Here is a 19,644-nt window from a genome sequence, read left to right on the forward strand (position 1 = left end):
GATCATCGCGTTGTATCCCGCTAGTTTCCTCTTTTCGGATCCACATCGGTAGAAGCCATGACAGCAACGTTAATCTCTATCATAGTTTCATTCAATTTTCCTGATAATGACGACCCTTAAGCTCAGTGTAACACTTGTGATTACAATACCGTACATTTCACAACGTGTTGGGATTAATAATGACGTCGCTGCAGACATTAATCATCACGGACGAGTCCGAAAGATTAGCGGTGTTTTTTCCCAGATCGAGGGGCCACACCAAGGCTTGGATGCAACACAACCAGCCACAGCGGGGACTAATGATCCTTATTTCCAAGAGAACCAATTACATCCTCAGGAACCTGGACTGACGAAATCCGTAGCCCTGCTGTGGCGCAGATAGGCCTGGGTACCTGTGGTGACTGCGCAACTGCGCCCTGCAGGGCTGTATCCCCAGTCAAACAAAACCCCCGCAAGCAAAGAGACCGATAATCCCGACCGAGAACTTTAAATAACACTATCCTCCCGTCAGCTTCGCCAGGAGGGCACGGACAGTCTGACAATTTCAACGACAGTTTGATAACGCCTTTCTTCAACGGCTTTTCTTTTCACTTGACCATGCCCGGTGTTGCTCATGTGAAGCGATGTGACCAGTGTCGCCAGTCCAAGAAGAAGGTATGCCAAGAATACTCCACGTAATCTCCGACTTCCCCTGACAACTCAAAGTGTGACCAAGTTGAACCCGTCTGTGGAAGATGTGAGCGTCTCGGCCTCCGCTGCGGCGGTGCTGTAGTGAACCGCTTCAAATTCATCCCTGAAAAGTTTGAACGCACTCCCAACGCACTGGTTCCTCGAAACAATCGTGAAAAGTGCGAACAGATGAGGAGCGGACTCGCCATTGTCCAGAACCCCCCGAGCGAGTCGATGAGGGTGGCTACAGGCTTCGTCTCGGTCCTCGAGAGTCCGACAATCTCATACGACCTTAATCTACTAGGGATTTTCTTCAAAACCCTCCCACAGCGATTGGATTCAAGCCCGGCTTTGAGGACCTCGGTTGCTGCCCTGACCAAACTGTATTGCTCTAGGCGGGGTCAAGGAGACTTGACTCTGGCTCTTAGGCATCAGGGGATAGCAATGCAGGATATACGCGCGGCCTTGCAGAATCCCGCAGAAGCCCATACACCCAACACGGTATTGGCAATCTACGTCATTACCGTGTCTCAGGTACGTTGAATCAGCAGGTATGCTTCTGGCCCGGATAAGCTGAGATATGACAGTATTTACTCCACGAAATCGACCTTCCAAGTGTGCCGCATCTCCAAGTGATAGCGTACCTCCTCGATGACGCCATGAAGAAGGGTTGGATAAAGGATTTTGACAAGGATATGCTGCTGTGCTTTTACTTTGGAATCGTAAGTGCCTGGTCCTATGAGTACGGATCACCACTAACAATTTCTAGATGTGGGAGGCCATGGCAAACCATGAAATGACGCTTGACCCCCTATTTCTCGAAAACCTTGCCCCATATATCACCCCGATCCCAGAAGGCGCCACTGATCAAGACCTCGATCGATCCCCTGGTATTTACTCCATGGGCCGGATGCCTAGGTGGCTCAGCAACCCTATAATGTACCACAAACAGATATCTGAAGCTTACGATATGTACTATGCCCTTCTACCAACCCTCCGCAAGGCACTAGCCACAGCACGCGCCGCAAGAGAGGTCCCAAACGCCCCCTTCGAAGCGCGAAAGACCCTCTCCAGAGTTCTCGTTCAGCATAGCATGATGACCGTCGTATGTGCCCTGCTCAACAAGGCGGCCCGCAGAGTTGACGACCGCGGCGGAAAACTCCTCCCGCACATGACGGACTTTTCCAACGACATAATAGTGATGGCGAAACTATCTGTCGAGTTCAAACCGATTGCCTCGGCCACCATGCCCGAGACAATAATCGACGTCTGGGGCATCATGGACCCTGGACCAGAGAAGGACAATCTTGAGGCGGCGCTGTGGGAGTATTGCGGTCAGACAACGCCCAAGTGGTTGGCTAGAGCGGAGAAGCTGGCGTGGTGCATGGAGGAGCACTACTTGTTGAGCTTGGAGGTGGCGAAATTGAAGATTTAATGATTGAATGACGGCCATGATACACGAAACGGCTACATTGGGAATTGGTGGGATATGAGCGAGTGCAGGACATCGCATGGCGTTGGCGGAGGATTTGAGAATAGATGGAACTATGTAGATAAACGACCAGGAGATACAAAATGTTCAAATGATTCTTTGATTTAAATCAGATCTTCTTAGGAATGACGCCAATATTGTGCTGAAAACTGCCTTCTTGGCTGCTGTTAAAATTCTGGTTTGTGAAAAGTAAAGCCCCTGATTCCCCGAGTGATATCTCAACGCGCCCAAACTAATCTTTATCCCACCCTTATTGCATCCCTTTCTATCCAAAAGTGTCTATGAATCTAATGATAACCGTTTCCCATTTTAGCCCTGTCTAGTTCTGCTGTTTAAACCGCCATCACAATCTACCCTTGACTTATTACCACCTCTCTCATAGGTCTGCTCATTTTGTTGAAACTGAGCCCCTGCACACGCCACTGACACTTTTTCCGACAATCAAAAAGCAGGTGTGACCACCCCTTAGTCAGATCGCGCACTCTTGGTCTTCTTGCTTCGCAGCTTCATCATCAAAAAGACGAGAGCATAAGAAGAAATACAGAACAGAGCCGTGATTCCAGTCTATCAATCAGTTAGTCACACGGTTTTTTATTCAAGAACAAGTCAACTTACGTCTCGCCAGCCATAATACTCCTCACGAAGGTTGAAAGTCTTTGCATACTCCGCACCCGTAGAGTAAGGGCAGTAGTCACAGCTCCCAGTGGCGTTGGGACTAGCCACATACCCAGCATTGACGCTCAAAAAGTCGGCAATGTATTCACCGCAGGTCTGACCGTCTGGCACGTTGAAGCTGGTAAACTCTTCAGGGCGGCAATCGACCTTGACGTCCCAGATGATGGGACCCATGAGACCGCCAAAGAGGTAGTGGAAGGGGTCGAGGTAGTAGAGCCAGTACTTCCAGAATGGCTGCATCGCGTCATAGGGGACGACCACACCACAGAAGGATACCATGCCTGCACCGATGAGGACGGGGTTCATGATTGCGGCAAAGTACTCGTTTGGTGCGTATGCTGCGATAGCCTGTCCAACGGAGGTATACAGGAATTCGTAGACTGGACTGGTTAGTGACACTCCGTGCAAGGAAGAGGGCAACATACAGATCATCTGGAGATAGACGTGACCTGAGATTCTGGCCTCGACTGGGAAACCGGCTGTAAAGTACCAACAAGCAAAGTATACAGTGGCACAGATGATCAGGTAAGGAATCTCGGCAACGGTCTGAGAACCGATGAAGGCGACCCAGTGGTAGGTTTTGGACTATCTCACGTTAGAAAGGATAAAATGCAAGTGGTTAAATGACTTACCTTCTTCTCTCGCGTCTCAAACAAGTCTCTGTTGTGCAAGAAATACGGCTGCATCTGGTTGATACATCCAGGAGCAACAAAGATAAAGTTGAAGATGGCAAAAAGTCGGAGCTGCAGATCAAATGTTCCATCGCCGATCATCCAGAATGTGAAGCCGCTAAAGAGGGCTGCAAAGATGTGAAGGTTGATCTTGTTCCACACGTAGTCCTGCACATAGTCAGTAAAGGTCAAGGATAGATACACCAGAGACATACAGGAGATCGCCAGAGCTGAATCATCTGTCGGTGAAGAACCGTCTTCCACTGGAACCACTTGGACGTGGCAAAGCTGGCCGTATCCTCTTCCTGGCCCTGGGTGTTTGCAATAGCTTCCTGGTTCAACTTTTCGAGCTTCTCAAGGGCTCTCATACGCTCGGGAGATTGGTTCCAAACGTCAACCCAGTCGACATCAACTTCGCTGTTGCCTTGGATTACTTCGACGATGTGCTCGGCTGGGTTCGCTCCTTCAGGGCAGGGGGCACCGTTTCTGTCAAAGTAGTCGAGAAGAGTCTTGGAGTATTGGCCGGCTGGATGTTGTTAGCATGTGTAGGTGCATTTGTAGGACCAGACTTACTCTCGCCAAAGTAGGCCATCCTTCCACCCTTGGCCAGAAGCAACAGTGAGTCAAAAGCATCAAAGAGAACGGCAGAAGGCTGGTGGATGGTGCACAGGACAGCCTGGCCACCATCGACGAGACGTCGCATGAAACGAACAATGTTGTAAGCAGACTGGCCATCCAGACCTGAGGTAGGCTCATCGAGGAAGAGCAGAGTCGGCTTCGCAACCAGTTCGACACCAAGAGTAACACGCTTGCGCTGTTCGATGCTGAGGCCAGCACCAGGAGCTGATTGCAGTTAGTACTGGCTTCCAGTAAAATGGTTGGGTAGGGACACTTACTTCCAATAAGAGCATCACAGATATCTTCAAGCTCCAGAAGCTCAATGATGTGGTCAACGTAGGCAATCTTCTCCTTGTAGGGAATTTCTCTGGGTTGACGCAGAACAGCCGAGAAAACAAGAGCCTCCTTGACCGTGGCAGTAGCCTCGTGGACATCCATCTGCTCGCAATATCCCGTCATTCTCTGGAAAGAAATTCCCTGAGGCTTTCCGTCGATGAGAATAGAGCCACGAATCTCACCAGCATCCTTGCGCTGAGCGAGAACATCGAGAAGCCTGCAGTCTGGTTAGCTAAAAGATGGAGCATTCATACTGCATACTTACGTCGTCTTTCCAGCACCTGAGCAACCCATCAAAGCAACAAGATTTCCAGGCTGCACGTATCCAAAAACCTGGTTCAAAAGCTGCTTCTGCGCACCTTGGTACTGCACAAAGTAGTCCAGGTTGTGCCACGAGAAAGTCGACTGTCGTGTAGCTTGAGTCGACAACTGAAGAGATTCTGTGTTGCGGCCGGCTTCCTTCTCAGGATCAGAGATCTTCTTGGTTCGCGAACCTCTCTTGTAGAGCAGAGCAGAAGACCCTCCGTGGCTGTTTCGAAGCTCGAAGCCGAGTGCCGTGAGACCGATGAGGAAGAACCAGAAGCCGATGATGATGCCGAAGCCACGCCACTTGTGGCCGACGGCATAGTCGTATTGTTGTTGAACGTAGGTGACACCGTCGATCATGCCGGATTCATCGCTGCCGAGAACAGTGCAGCCTCGATATTCTTGGCTCTGGTTGTCGTAGCCTGGACCGAAGGGGATGTACTGAGGAGCGACACAGTCAAGGCTGAGACCTTGAAACTCATTCGTCATGAGGGATTCGAATGCGTAGGCACCTGGGTTGAGGTAAAAGATCCAGCGGAACCAAGGATGCATCTTGCTGAAAGGAATCAGATAACCTGTTTGACGTCAGTATCTGCCCAAACTCTTGGTAAAGCTCTGTACAAACCTCCATAGACAAAGAAGATTGTCGACAACAATCCAGAGATGTAACTAGCCAGGCCAAAGTGGTTAAACATGGCTCCCACAGCCCGGAACAGCTGAATAAAGCAAAGCGTCTCGGCATTAACCACGATCCAGAATGTGAAAAACTTTCCCGCATCAAGCTGCAGTGCACTCATGAAATACAGAATCAGCGAGAAGCACGTAACCTGCAGCATAACGATGGGAATATCCGTGATGGCGTTGGCGATGCAGAAAGCCGTGGGTCTGTAGAAGCCGAACCGCTTGTGGCGCATGAGGATGGGTCGTCCCATGAAGGAGGCTGTCGTTTCGGACATAGATTCCAGGAGGAAGTACAGAACGGGGAAGAAGAGGACGCCGGGCCGGAGAAAGATTGATTCGCTGGTTAGGGGGAGGTCGTAGAAGAGACTGCCGCAGACGAGGGCTTGGATGATGGCGGAGATGACTTTGATGGAGAGAGAAAGACGGTCTCCCATCATGATTTGCCATTGCCTTTGAAGATTAGTTAACATCAATGTGTAGTCAGGGGTAGTTGACGTACCGTTGAGTGCAGTTGATAACCTGCTCTCTCAGACCAGCAGTGTAAACACCCCTCTTACCAATCCTCCAACTCCTCTGCCTCTTCTCCCTCTCAACAGCCATCTTCAAATCCTCAACCTGATCATCCATATTCTCCGGGCTCTGCACCAACCTCGCCATAAGCTGACAAACCTCGCTCCTCTTATACGCAGCCTCAAACTCCTCAGCCGTGGTAGGAACACGACTTTCAAAGCCGGGTGCAATCTCTCGCTCCGTCATTACGGTGACAGATGTGAGAAAGTCGGCGATGTTGGCGCCGCGGGGGCAGACGAAGCCCATTTCTTCAAAGTAGGACTTGGCGGCTGCGCGGAGACCGTAGTAGATTACGCGGCCTTCGGCGAGGACGAGGACTTTGTCAAAGGCGTCAAAGATGCCGTTGCCAGCTTGGTAGGTTGTCAGGACTACGGATTTGCCGTTTCGGTCGGCGTCTCGGCGGAGTGTCTCGACGAATTCGAGGGCTGTCTTGGAGTCGAGACCTCGGGTTGGTTGATCCCAGAACTGCAGGGGGCTCTATGTAGATTATCAGTACTCGATCTTATTGATAGACTTAAGGACAAACCTGGCTGGCCATGACTTCGGCCAGAGAGACTCTCTTCCTCTCTCCACCAGAAACACCACGGATGAATTCGTTGCCGACCAAAGTCTTTTGCGTGTGGCCGATACCTAGAGAGTCAAGAATATGGTTGCGCATATCTTGAACAAAGTGATGCTTCTTCTCCACATGTTCTGGTCTTTCACGGGGAACCTTGTTTCGAAGAGCAAACTTCATGGTCTGGTTGACGGTGAGAGTCGGGAAGTGGATATCATCTAGAGGCCAAGTTAGCTATGATCTTTCGCGGTGAATAAAGTTTCTGTACCTTCGGTGTTGAAGACGATTTGTTGTCGGTACTTTTTCGCTTGGTTGTGATTCATGTTTCCGTATTTTGTGTGGCCGGTGACCTCTTGGAAGGCTTCTCGGTGGTTGGAGAGCACGCGGAGGAGGGATGTACAACCCGAGCCAGGTCGGCCAAGAACCAGCAGCTAGAGTTCACAGGTCAGAAGTGTCATTAGTAGAAAAAACAAAATGCATACCATTTCTCCTGGGTTGACTTGGCCAGAAACCTCGTTCAAGATAGTCTGCATACCATGTTAGCAACGATGCGCATCAGCCATGACACTGAAGCTACCTACCCTCATTGGCCGATTATTCCCCTTAAACAAACCTGCCAACTGACGAGGATCAACTCTCGACCAAAGAGTCTCACCCAATGCCTCATCAGGTGCCGTAACCCGAACAGTAACATCCTGGAAGGTCAAGGTCAGGCGCTTCTGGATATGATCCTTGCCCCTCTCCTCATCAACGTTCTCAACCTCGACGTCAGTATCACTCGATGACCCAAAATGAGCATCCCTGTCGCGAACAAACGATTCGTTCGGTGTCTCGGCAAGGGTGCCGTTGTCGTTGGGTGTGTCGGCCATCTTTACGCGTCGAGTCAATTGCGTCAACAGAGGAGTCAGCTTGGTCAGATCCAGAGCCGCTCTTGAGCTTATTCGAAGCCTTGAAATCAATATTCTATTCTGTACAGGTCTTGGTATATATGATAGTGAAGCGCCGCGATTACCCAAAAAAGTGTCTTACACGCGTATATCCGGACATCCGTAATTCCGCCACCTCCGTCGTTTAGAGTCAACAAAGACCCATCCAGTCTCCAAAGCCGGCCAGTAAAGGAATGGGCCTCCCGGAGATAAAATGACAGGATGCAGCCTTTGTAAGGCGTTGTCACCATCTGACAAATCATTGAAATGAATCGCCCCTTGAAGATTCGGATTTCAGATCCGGACGCGTCCTTACTCCGAGAAAACCTCAGAGATAACCCAGATAAGGGGACCCATTTTGATCCGCTTGTGGAATTAGAGAGCAAAGTTGAAGGCCTCAGTCGGGTCAAGGGATAAGAATGCCTCCATATTCATAGTGCCAAAGTCAATGTCCCAACCGACATCCGCCGCCGTAAAGTCAGCCTGTTCATCCGATCCTACACCCATGGGAGAAGTCCCATTCACCTGGCCGGTGACGTCAAAGCCAAACGGCATCGAGGGAAACGTGAAAGCCGGCTCCTCCCCGGCGACGCTAGCTGGAGGCATGGCCGGGGAGCCTGGCAGGGTCGAGTGAAGGGTCTGCTGGGACTGAGATTGCCGCATATCCGGGTCCACTTGGTCCTTGAGCTCAAAGCCGGCCGAGCGAACCATTTGCTCGATCGAGGCGATTGTCGTCGGTAGTTGACCCGCGTTGGCCCCTGCTTTGGTAATCATGGACCGGAGGCATCTCAAGCCGGAGTGGATCCAGGGGAGGTTGCGGTGAGCCGTCTTTTTCTCTTGCAGCATGTCAAATGCCAAGGCGTAGCACGCTCCCTCGATAAAGAAGCCGTGGTATTTGATATCCTAGTATCGGTTAGAATGGATAGGAGGATGTACGCAGTAATGCTTACATGGCAGAGCGTGTTGGTTGCGCATGAGCTTGTGAGAAAGCCGATCGAATTTCTAGCTGCCTCTAGGCAGTACTCGCAAGCATTATCAAGCCAAGGCGGAGGCGCATGCAGGGTTTCAGCGGAGGTAGGATCGGAAGAGGATTTTTCTTGCTTGAGCTTCGCTCGCAAAATCAAGAACGGCCTGAACGTCAAAAGTAGAGTGTGGTGGTACACTGGACTTGATTAGTAGAGCCAACGCGAACAGCGCATCAATTGTAACTTACTTGTAGACACCATCGCTTGACACACGCCAAGTTCTCCGCTTGTCGGGCTGACAAGACCAAACTTCATGTCTTTGAGTTGCTTCTCGGCAAACCGGTGAAGTTCGCGTCGGATTTCGATTGCCGCATTCCACACGGGCAATAATGAATCATGTTTTGGACTGTAGATGCGCTTCACGCACTTGTCCATGATTCGTGACAGAGTGACCAATGATATTAGATGTTTTTGGTCCTTGGGGACAGTAATGGCTGGACCTGGATCTGGAATGGAACTAGGGCGGCCAACAACAAAGCATTGCCACCTACGTCGGTCAGTAAAGCGTGAGTGTCTTTTGATGCTGTACGTACGTTTCCCAAAAGAACAAACTCCAGAACATGATTCTCCTTTGGTCGGCATCCGCACTTGATTGTCCTGGGCACATGTCGGCGTCTTTATGCAGGCCAGCGGCGATGGCTTTTCTGACTGCAGTGCCTATATGCAGGAAACTTGAATTTGGGCGTGCCCTTTCTGACTGGAAATGACCGTGGTACTTGTAAGCCTATGAGTTCAATATCATGGAAAGGAAAACTTATCATCATGAGGTGTATTTGAACCACTTGTAAGTTGACAACCTCGTCCAACTTGGCCGCCCCCTGCTTCGCTTTTTGAAACAGAAACTCTGCGATAGCCTCCTCCCCCGTCATAGATGCCCCTAGTCCAACAGCAAGCATGATTATGATGGTTTCTGGTGCATCATAATCAAAGATGCCTGGTGGTTGAAACAGCACGTCTAGACGACGGCGATAGCTGTCCTTGCTCATGACTGGTAGTCCATGGTAGTAGGTGAGAAGATACCTCTCGAGTAGACGATGAGCCGTTTCGGGATTTATCAACATTGCTGAATAGTCTTCTGCGAGTGAAGCTGGTCGTTTGTTATCGGCAAAGTCTCCAAAGAATAATCTCCGATGGCTAAACAAGTCCAGACCAGGACCAGCCTCTTCAACTCCAGCGCGTGATGCTGGATCATTAGGACTTGTCCCGGCAATCTGATGATAAATAGCGTTGAGAAGGGCGAAATTCGAAGAAGGTCCATAGTACAGCTGAAGGTAACATGACGGTGATGCGCGATGAGCAGCGGCAACGCTGTTGTTGTTTATACTCCTATCGCTGCCAAACGCCGAGGCAGCTGGAGCCACCGACGCAGCATCCTCAGCCACAGGAGTCGGAGGGACGTTTGTGCCCTCGTCGGAAGGCTCCAGCGAAGGCGACGCGGCCATGGCGTCGTGCGACATGATGGACTCATAGGCGGCGGTGCGCGGCTTGACCTTGCGCGTGCGGTTGCGGGCCTTTTCGCGGTAGACGCAGCCCAGACTCCTGAGCCTGCAATTCTGGCAGGGCGTCTCGCCGTTGCACTTTATCTTTTTGACGCGGCATTCCTGGCAGGCCTTTGAGATTCGCCATTTGGTCGCGTTCATGGTCGTCGGGTATCAGGTTTGGATGGAATTTTTGGATGGCTGGCTTACCTATCCTTGGCGGTCCATCTGGTGATGGATCCGGCAAGCGGCAGGCCACGCGCTAGAGCCTGTGTTTTGTTAAGCGCATAAGATGCTCTTGGTGCATAACGCATCCACTTTGTGCATCCTCGTGGCTCCATTTTAGGAGCATCAGGCCACTTTGGTTGCCTCGAGTGACGCAATAGTGGTTCATTTCTGAGACGAGTTTTTTTCACTGAGACATTGAGTTTATTCACTGATTGAGTATAACTTTCTAAACCCAGTTGTTCTTGATCACATCTGCAATCACACCGTGGTCTTCATCCTGCTTGAGACCACTAACGATGACAATGGCGACAATTCCTTCAACTCCCTGAACGCGAATGGGAATAGCGCCTCCATGGATCGCGTAATCGCCCTTGCGCGAGTCGGAAATGGCAAACTTGGCAGCAAAGTCCACCTCGTCGCCCTTGAACTTGTTGTGCATAAACCAAGTACTGTAACCAAATCTGAGAACCGTGTTCCTCTTACGTCGAACCCAAGACTCGTTGTCTGGCGTAACACCAGGTCCGGTGACGCTTTGGTAAATAACTTGGGCGCTGTTTGCCAGGGAAATGGAAATCACAGTTGGCTTGCCTTCAAGCGCAAAGGGATAAAGACGGGCGTAGAGCAAGTTTCCCAACTCAAAGGCGTCCTCTGTGGTGAATGATGCCAAAGTGAAAGAATCGCTATCGGCCTTGATTTCATCAACCTGCAAACACATATCAGCACTTGTCTCTCTCGCAACATCATATGGCGTACATCTGCAGATGGCTTTGGAATCGGAACTGAGGGGCTCCGATTTCGGATGGCTTCCTGGACCTTGTCCAAAGCCGCACCAGGTGGTGCATTGCGAGTCCACACTTTGGGTGCCATTTCTTGTCAACTAAAGATGATCAGGTTGAATAATTTCAAATTGATATCAAGGTTTGAAAGCATAGAGGTGCGGTCAGCGAGTTTATGTATGTCCCCGGTTGCATCGGCTGGACCTTCAGGTCGGGGTATTTGCCCGCAAGAACCGCCGAGGAAGGAAACTCCGCATTGCACCACTACGCCTTGGTACGCTTGGCCTAATTTAGTACTAATACCAGCGGACGATATAAGAATAGACGTATGTATAACGTTAAAATGCACGTCAGTGGCTGACTGAAAGTCTTCCCGAGTGTCCTAACGATACTTGAGACAAAGCGCACTGATGCTGTTCTTTTGAGTGTTACCGACGTGTAGGGATGAAGCGATGCATCTGGCAGGGTTGAAACGTTAACTACATACGGTAAACCCGCGAGCTAATTTTAATTAAATTCACGATGTTGACTAACTAGGTTGAAGATAGTATTATGCCTAAGAATGTCTCTTTTTTCGATAGAAATCCTACTTTATGAATAGCCATAGGGTAGGCCCATAGCCACAGCCCACCCCTCCTGAATCCCCTCGCATCCTTTTCATCTAGGAAAACCGCGTCTATCTGGGGATTTTACTGTCAATTACGTTACCGCATGAGATTCTCGAGTAAACTCTTACCTGCAACTCTAGTAAGACCTTCGCCATATCTCGGCGATCTTGCCGTGGGGCAAAGCGGACTGCTCTCCGCTTGAAGACGGGGAGCCAAGACAAATCGGTCCGAATGGTTTCGACTCTCCTCTCAATGGAAACAATAGTGAGAGGTGCTTTTAAAGAACATCACCTTCAAGTTAGATAGTCACTACTAGCTTGCTATTACGATAAGGTAACTCAACTACTCACCTAATCATAGCCTCAAAGGATCCTGAAGCTCTGGACAGGCCATTTCCCTTCTTCTATGCTCTCTGAAAGCTCACCATCCACCAAACCAAGAATGAAAGACGCTCCAACATGTTTGAAATGATCTTCACTCCTCCTGAGTATCACAGGCGCATCACTCCCCTTGAGAATCGCCACAACATCTCCCGGCACCGCACCCTTCGGTCCTAGCCCTATATATCCCTCCCTCGTCTCAACAAACCTCCAACTACTACTTAGATCCGCTAGACGATAATCCAGCTCCATAGCCTCTGTCACACCTCCCACCGGTTCCCAGTTTGTAAACTCCTGCCGAAGACTGCCTTGGTAGGCGTTGATCTCGTGTTCAAGTCCCTCGACTGAAAACACTTTTTCGCAGAATGTGCGGTCGAAACTGTCATCTGGGACAAAACCTAACCTTTTGAGGTTTTCTTCGCTTGATTGGCTGGGTCCGTGGACGGATAGAGACTTGAGAAAGTTTATGCCGCGCATGACTGTTTGGCCCGTGACTTTTCTGGCTATTGGGTGGCACCAGATGATACGCAAAGCAGCTTGTAGAGGAGGGGTGCCGTTTTTGTACTCCTCGGGGTGCTTGGAAACAAATTCGACCAGGAAGTGATACGGAGCCTGCCACTTCTCATCGATTCTACTCTCCTGGGAAGACTGCTCGCTGGCCGGCGGGGTTGGAGTACTAGGCCTGTTGGAAAGGCGAGAAGCTTGGGGTTTTGAAAAGAGTTGGATACCATTTTTCACTTCCTTCATAATCTCTGTCATACCTCCGGTCATTCCCCCCTGGGGAAAGCTGTGCACCTTGGTGACCACGTCGACTTCAACCCCTGGAACTATCAAGGTATTGTCTTTAATGAACGCGGCTCCTGCAAAGGCCGCGAGACCATCTTTGTAGGCTGTTGAAGTCGAAAGAAGGACCTTCATCTGAGACCTGCCTTGCAGGTTTGGAACCCAGGATGGCAATGCGGAGACTTGGTCAAAGACACCCACCCCGGCAAATTGAAGCCACGAAAGCTCCTGGGAAACATTCTGAAGCCGATTTATCTCCAGCAGCCTCCTTGAAAACTCGGTATAGACCTCTCCTAGAGATCTGGTATAGTCTGGCTTGATATCCAAGCCTGTCAAAGCCAAGAGACCATACACGCGATCTCTCGGATCAGTCGCGTCTAGCCTAAACCCAGTCATTGCCATGGAAATCCTCTGTTCCATTTCTTTAGGCTTGGATGCTCGACCGAATCGTTGCTGGCCGATTACGACGATGTGGCTCCAGTCGATGATGTCTCTGATAAAGTACCACGCCGCACTCCCCAAGAAGTTGGGTTTGGCACATGGTACAGTTCTCAGAAACTGCTGTAGCGTTTTCATGATGTTTGCGATAGCCCCCAAGTCGTCAAAGCTCATGGCCGAGGTAGGGCATGCTAGAATGAGACGCTTTGCTAACACGGCTTCCTGGAAGATCCAGACCCGCGTCCAATATTTTCTTGACACGAGGTCGTTGATTGCTGACCAGGTAGCGTTGAAGATGGTCGGAATATTGGGAAGGCTCTCATCTTTTGTGACAAAGACGTGGTTATCGCAAAGTTCCGGGTATGGTCTTAGCCATTGCAACGAAGCCAATGATCGCAAGTCTCTGATATTGTTTTCGCCCGTACGGGTCATCTCCTGAAGAATTGGCCTCATGGATCGGAATGCCAAGTCCTCATCCTCAGAGCCCAACCACGCGAAGACGCATTCGGCTTGTCGGAATATTTTTGCCATGAGCTGGACCTGTGCCCCTCGCTCTGGGTTATTCTGCTGGTCGATACAAATAGCATCTGCCCATAACAGGAATGTCGGAGAACAAGCAGGATGTATATCTTGGAAGAAGGGAGCATGACGAAGTGCAGCCTCGAGGTTCTTGGTAACTGATACGAGTTGGCCATTGACGACGATATTCTCAAGGTCATGGGCGTCTCCCCAAACGTAAGATAAGGCCGCGAATGGCGGAGCGTCATTGAGGGGAACAGTCCTCATGCGACATGTCACGGCAGGACGTCGCTTCGACTCTCGAACGTGGATCTCTAACAGCCGGATATTCGACGATGGGTCGCCAAGTGGCGTGTATGTTGGCGAAGACGTAGCCATTTTTGCGCATGATGGCGTGAAATATTGAGGTGTGAAACCGCTCTTGTATCGGATTGGATTCAGCCTGACCTTGAAAATCAGCCTACCTGCATGGCGCTATCAAATGACGTTTGGTCTGAAAATGAACGTGGCTATGCAACAGCATGCAGTGGACAAGGGTTTGTCAAGTGTATTAATTCGATGGGCTCCCTGAGTGAGGATAGCTCTGTGTTGAAAATCCGTTCTTCACTATAGTTGCAGCCCGGCCCTCGATGGGTTAACTGAGCCCGAAGACCGAGGATATTTCTGCTTGGTAGATAGGAGCTCAAGGTGTTCGGTACAAGCGCGCTAACTGATTGCGTCAGTGATGCTTTCGGCCCATGAATGAAGAGTGCATGCAAACTTCAGCTTTCACCTCGTCGCATTATGGCAAGCGGTGAAAGAAATAATAAGCGACTTGTTTTAAATATTTTTGAGTGTAAATAGTTTAATATGGCACATAAAAACGAGCCGATTCTGTTATTTCTGACTGCCTTGGAAATGTTGCAATCTCGGCGTTGAATGGCGACATTCAGAACGACAGAGTCACATTGGTCAGCTTACAACCAGGATAGTAATTCCATAGTCAATTTATTATATCCTAGGTTTATACATGAAACTATGCCTGCACTGATAGGTACGCGGCACTCCATATATCAAGTTAAAGACCACCCGTGTTGTCGATTTCACTCAATAACAAGGCACATCGGATCAGCTTCCGATCTCGAATTGAAGTTTCGGTCTCCGAACCTCGGAGTGCCTTGATGAGCTCGTCTCACTTGAAAAGAAATACATAGATCCTAACTACAAACATTTCTGCTCTGAAAGGCCAATGTCCATTTACCAACGCCGGCATCGGACCGTGGTGACTGGTCCCGAAAACTCGAACCCCAAGTTCTTTCAGTGCGGTCGGTGATGGTTCATAATTTGGCCGACTTGTCATTATCGCCCTTGGACGTCTCCGCAGAACACGAAAAGAGACGTCTTCTTCTTGGCTGATTGGACAGAACTCGATAGGCAGAATGGGGGTTTTGACGGCTTGGGGCGGTAAATGACAAACAAAATGGGGTTGTGGCGGCTATCGGTCACCGGTAGCCATCTATATCAACCTGCATTTGAGTCGTTGTGGTTCGATAACTCTTTCATCCAACACAACTTCTTTGTAATCAGCTACAATGACTCTTTCGAATCGCGCGCTTGAAGCTGAGGAGGGCAGTAAAGGAATGGTCATCTGGGATGTCATTACCAACTTGTGGGATCAGTCTAACCCCGACGGCATCGTTAGTCTCGGCGTTGCGGAGAATACTCTGATGCACGATGTCCTCAAGAAGCATATCCACGATAACATGGCCTTGTCTAATCTGGCATTCACCTATGGAGATGGCACTACAGGGACGAAGAGGGCCAAGCAGGCTGTCGCGCGGTTCTTGACGAGACAGTTGAAGCCGGTCCGGGCTATCGAGCCGGCGCATATTTCCATGACGAATGGATGCAGTGCTGCTATCGAGCATCTTTCTTGGGCGATTGCAGACCCTGGAGATGCCATTCTTCTCGGACAGCCATACTACGGCACTTTTATCCCCGACCTGACCTGCCGCTTTGGAGCCAAACTTCTCCCCGTTGCCTTCAACGAAGTCGACCCTCTCGGAGACGACGCCGTGGCCAAGTACGAAGAAGTCATTGTCGACGCTCAGAATAAGGGTCTCAAAGTTAAAGGTCTCGTCATCAGCCACCCTCATAACCCATTGGGTCGCTGCTACTCTCGGAATGCCCTTATTGGGCTCATGAAGTTGTGCCAAAAGTATCAGGCCCACTTCATCAGCGATGAGATCTACGCCCTGTCTACATGGCCCAATACTGTCGACACGAATCCTCCTCCTGTACCTTTCGAGTCTGCTCTCACTATCGATACTACTGGAGTTATCGACCCGAGTCTCGTGCATGTCCTCTGGGGCATGTCTAAAGACTTTGGTGCTAACGGCATCCGCGTCGGAGCACTCATTTCTCAGTCGAACCCGTCTCTGCACACTGCCCTTGTGGCGGTTGGTCTCTATAGCTCGGTCTCTTCCATCTCAGACCACGTCACGATCAATCTCCTTGAAGACGACACCTTTGTCGAGTCGTACATGGCCGAAAACCGCAAGAAGCTAGCAGCTCAATACGAAAGGGCTGTCTCATGGGCAAAAAAGAACGACATCACCTACGCTCCAGGTGTCAACGCGGCCTTTTTCCTCTGGGTTGACCTCGGCAAGGCATACAGAGCCCGACACGCGGTGGAAGACGGCAAGGATATCACAGGATTGGTGATGAAGAAGCTGCTTGAAAAGAAGGTCTTTTTGGCATCTGGAGAGGCCTTTGGATCTGAGAAGCCTGGCTGGTTTAGAATTGTCTTTTCACATCCTGATGAGTATCTCGACATGGGACTTGAGAGAGTGGTTGAAGCATTGCAATAGAAATATAAATAGTAGAATAACGAAGCACATGGCATCCCCAACCTGTGGTACCCCCAACCAGCCCACTTCCCCTGTTTTGTGAACTTGGTGGCGTTTACGACGTCACGAAAACCCAGTACTTTGCTTCCCTCCGTTCTCACATAATAAAGTAGGGTATTGACATAATGGCACAGCACGCGGTTTAAAGTGAAGCCAGTCTGTTACCTGAACAACGTTGGAGTCTTTGCTCATGTACATGGTCCTCCTCCGGCGCCTCCCCTCCAACAAGCTGGTATCCGGCCTTTACCAACTCGCTTGTACTAAGAATTACAGAAAATCCAGCCCACGGCCCCTGACTAATGAAATGATCAAACAACCCCACGCAAATACCCTCCTCATCCACGACAGCAGCCCCTGACGTCCCCGCGGGAGGTCTCGGCGCCATGTCGTCATCCCCCGCGTCCTCGACCTGGCCCGTGAAAGCCCAGTGGTAGACCACGCACTGAAAAGGTTCGTCGATGTTGAAAGGGTTGATTTTCGGTCTGGCAGATTTCGCGACGATGACGCCGTCCAAATCATTAGCGATGGGACTTCTGAAACGGACCATGTGATTCCAGTTGAGCTGGTCGTTTGGGTCTTCACCCAGGAGTCTCCTTACCGGTAGCTCATGGCCCGTGTCCAGGAAGAGGTGCTGATGAAAGTTGGTTCTTTTAATGTCGATGAGGGCAACGTCGGTGAAGGGTACTTGGGCTGCAGCCCTGCCGATGGGTTGCATCTGGCCAGTCGAGAGACTGAAGTAGGCGTCTGGATCTCCTCGTCCAATGCAGTGCGCGGCGATAGTTAAAAAGTACTGGCCTTTCGCGTTCTTCACCAGGATGCCTGGGGTCGTACAGGCTGCCGCTGACGGTGCAGAAGTGGGAGCCCTGGTTCCGGATATCATGCCAAATACCGGCCCCCGTCTGATCGGGATACACGCAGGCGTCTCTCTCTCCTTCCAGCTCCTCCAATCGGGTCTATCAAAATCCCTCTCAAGGCAGTAGCCAGCACCGCAATTTGCAATCACGCCGGGGAGTTGAGAACGAATAGGGGTCAGATTGGCTTCATTATTGAGGACAATGTAGAACATTGCGTCTGAAGCGAAAATCACCTCTATAAGATCTACCTCGGGGGCGCAATTAGAAAGCTCTCGGGCGAGCTCAGTCGTTATGAGGCGCATCTCCTCATCAGACAGAGCGGCTTGCCTACCATCAAGTTCTTCGCAGATGGAGATGAGAGGGGACCCGAATCGGACGTTTCTGGAGGGGAAAAGGAGGAATCTTCCATAGCCTCTGCTCTCATTGTCTCCTGGGCTGTGGATTGTAAAGGGGACGCCGTCAATTCTCAGGGGCCACGGTCCTTCGGGGAGTTGGGCGACTTCAAAATTGATGTGGCAATTGTTTCGCCCCTGGGTGATTCTGGTGACTCCGGGCAAGCAGGTCCAGAAGACCCGGGGATTGCGATTTCGTGGAAGTTGAAGACGGGGGTAAGAGAAGTCCAAATGGGAGACGACGTATCGCCTGGGGAGAGAGGGGTAATTCATGATGAGGGGTTGTGGACGAGGACGGGGATACCAAAAAGGAGAATGATGAGGCTGGACTAGATGAGAACCAGCATCAATATATCTCTTCTGAAGCTGGCTGGGCCATGAGTAATAGAGCTTCGAGCATGCCATGCATGATGTGTCCATCTCGGTCGTATTCCAACGTGAGTCCGTCTAGGCAGCCATGTGACTCAACAGAGTGAAATCTTCTTTGCAATTGCGACCGGCTCTAAGTAATAATGGTTATTCAAGACTCTACGGATTCTATCATATCCGGCTTCTTGAAGGTAGGCTGAGAGGAAAGGAGCCGGGCGTATTTTGATACCAATCATGAGGTTTAATGGTGGGAGGTTCACAACAACAATGAGGTTGTGACCTATGCATAAATATTCTGTGGCGATGGTTACGCTTATGTCATAGTTAAAGTATTACATCACAGTAGTGAAAATAAGGACGTCTGAGAACTTCATGACCACATCATCCCTTGTCAATGATGACCACACTCAGCTGTTCAGTAATTAGACCAGCCACAGCCGCAAGAAACAAATCATGCCATTGAGGAACATCTCACAATCAAATACTGTCGCCTGACTCAATGTTTCAAGATGTAGAGTGGCTGAACTCTATTCCAAACACTTGATAAGTGGTATAAGAAAGTCCCGAGGCCTCATCAAAACACATCATCTAGGTACCTGACATAGCCTCCACAGTATTCGTCATCACGAAGTACCTTCTTCACATTTACATTAATACACCGAGTCCAACGTCTCTACCAACTTTCGATGCCGAAATTCCGAGAATTCACGCTCTGAGCGACCAGTATCGAAACGTCAGCGACGGTGCCACCTGGACTGCCAACCTTTATTACATCAACCATGACGAGCGAGCGACTTGATGTCTACGTGGTAATCTTTCGTGTTGACGAGATCACAAAACAACTACATGCCAATCAACTCAATCCGACTAATAGACCCCGGTCTTAATCGCCTCCGTCCGAATATGATGGAACTGGCAGATGAACGAACACTCGAGAGCAACGGTGTCGCAGGAGTCTCGAGAAGGAGCGGCATAAGCTGATGGAAACAGCCATGAGGATCATTCCCACCGACCGTCTGCCATACGACTATTGTAACCCATGATCCAGACCATCGGAAAGGTCTACCTCCCAGTTACCGACTGTCAACTTCATCGCCCAGATCCTCGGCTCACGGGGCAGTAGCCTCAAGACGATGAATGCTGAACCCGGTGCCAACATTATCGTCCGCGGCAGGGTCCCTGACAAGGAAGGCAGAGGAAGGGCAAACCTGAAGACTGCTGACTATGATAGGGAGCTACTTCATTGCCTCATCGCCGCGAACTCCCAGCACAAGGCTAACGAGACCAATAAGCGCATCTAGGACGTTGTTGATACTACGACATCTGCCCCTGAACATGAGAACAAGCGAAAGGCCCAACAGCTTCGTGATCTCGCTGTCATGAGCAGAACCTTTCGAAGCGACGAG

The 19,644-nt window shown here is 50.3% G+C and overlaps 7 protein-coding genes across 7 annotated transcripts; 3 read left to right on the forward strand and 4 right to left on the reverse strand.

The window, feature by feature from the left end:
- Nucleotides 1–597: 597 nt before the first annotated feature.
- Nucleotides 598–2,104, forward strand: NECHADRAFT_85046 (uncharacterized protein; the record flags this gene model as incomplete). Its single annotated transcript, XM_003050138.1, has 4 exons — nucleotides 598–654; nucleotides 706–1,203; nucleotides 1,257–1,391; nucleotides 1,439–2,104. 4 exons carry the CDS (start codon nucleotides 598–600, stop codon nucleotides 2,102–2,104), a joined length of 1,356 nt encoding a protein of 451 aa, XP_003050184.1.
- Nucleotides 2,105–2,626: 522 nt separating this feature from the next.
- Nucleotides 2,627–7,443, reverse strand: NECHADRAFT_48703 (uncharacterized protein; the record flags this gene model as incomplete). Its single annotated transcript, XM_003050536.1, has 14 exons — nucleotides 2,627–2,725; nucleotides 2,777–3,216; nucleotides 3,262–3,421; nucleotides 3,469–3,675; nucleotides 3,723–4,033; nucleotides 4,081–4,350; nucleotides 4,404–4,678; nucleotides 4,727–5,342; nucleotides 5,393–5,898; nucleotides 5,948–6,495; nucleotides 6,545–6,792; nucleotides 6,843–7,005; nucleotides 7,057–7,101; nucleotides 7,156–7,443. The coding sequence occupies 14 exons, from the start codon at nucleotides 7,441–7,443 to the stop codon at nucleotides 2,627–2,629; spliced, it is 4,176 nt and encodes a 1,391-aa protein (XP_003050582.1).
- A 432-nt stretch (nucleotides 7,444–7,875) lies between these two features.
- NECHADRAFT_96390 (uncharacterized protein) lies at nucleotides 7,876–10,165 on the reverse strand (the record flags this gene model as incomplete). The annotated part of the gene is made up of 7 exons (XM_003050537.1): nucleotides 7,876–8,403; nucleotides 8,451–8,662; nucleotides 8,714–9,012; nucleotides 9,059–9,249; nucleotides 9,515–9,736; nucleotides 9,789–9,790; nucleotides 9,850–10,165. 7 exons carry the CDS (start codon nucleotides 10,163–10,165, stop codon nucleotides 7,876–7,878), a joined length of 1,770 nt encoding a protein of 589 aa, XP_003050583.1.
- A 252-nt stretch (nucleotides 10,166–10,417) lies between these two features.
- Nucleotides 10,418–11,129, reverse strand: NECHADRAFT_105382 (uncharacterized protein). Its single transcript, XM_003050538.1, has 2 exons — nucleotides 10,985–11,129; nucleotides 10,418–10,934 (listed from the first exon to the last, which is right to left on the reverse strand). Exons 1-2 carry the CDS (start codon nucleotides 11,096–11,098, stop codon nucleotides 10,458–10,460), a joined length of 591 nt encoding a protein of 196 aa, XP_003050584.1. The 5' UTR covers nucleotides 11,099–11,129; the 3' UTR covers nucleotides 10,418–10,457.
- Nucleotides 11,130–15,306: 4,177 nt separating this feature from the next.
- Nucleotides 15,307–16,584, forward strand: NECHADRAFT_101716 (uncharacterized protein; the record flags this gene model as incomplete). The annotated part of the gene is made up of 1 exon (XM_003050139.1): nucleotides 15,307–16,584. One exon carries the CDS (start codon nucleotides 15,307–15,309, stop codon nucleotides 16,582–16,584), a length of 1,278 nt encoding a protein of 425 aa, XP_003050185.1.
- Nucleotides 16,585–16,765: 181 nt separating this feature from the next.
- Nucleotides 16,766–18,142, reverse strand: NECHADRAFT_85051 (uncharacterized protein; the record flags this gene model as incomplete). Its single annotated transcript, XM_003050539.1, has 1 exon — nucleotides 16,766–18,142. The coding sequence occupies one exon, from the start codon at nucleotides 18,140–18,142 to the stop codon at nucleotides 16,766–16,768; it is 1,377 nt and encodes a 458-aa protein (XP_003050585.1).
- An 875-nt stretch (nucleotides 18,143–19,017) lies between these two features.
- NECHADRAFT_85052 (uncharacterized protein) lies at nucleotides 19,018–19,539 on the forward strand (the record flags this gene model as incomplete). Its single annotated transcript, XM_003050140.1, has 2 exons — nucleotides 19,018–19,118; nucleotides 19,287–19,539. The coding sequence occupies 2 exons, from the start codon at nucleotides 19,018–19,020 to the stop codon at nucleotides 19,537–19,539; spliced, it is 354 nt and encodes a 117-aa protein (XP_003050186.1).
- Between the last annotated feature and the right edge of the window lie 105 nt (nucleotides 19,540–19,644).

This window comes from Fusarium vanettenii (assembly GCF_000151355.1).
Source record: "Fusarium vanettenii 77-13-4 chromosome 9 genomic scaffold NECHAsca_6_chr9_2_0, whole genome shotgun sequence".
NCBI classification, from domain to species: domain Eukaryota; kingdom Fungi; phylum Ascomycota; class Sordariomycetes; order Hypocreales; family Nectriaceae; genus Fusarium; species Fusarium vanettenii.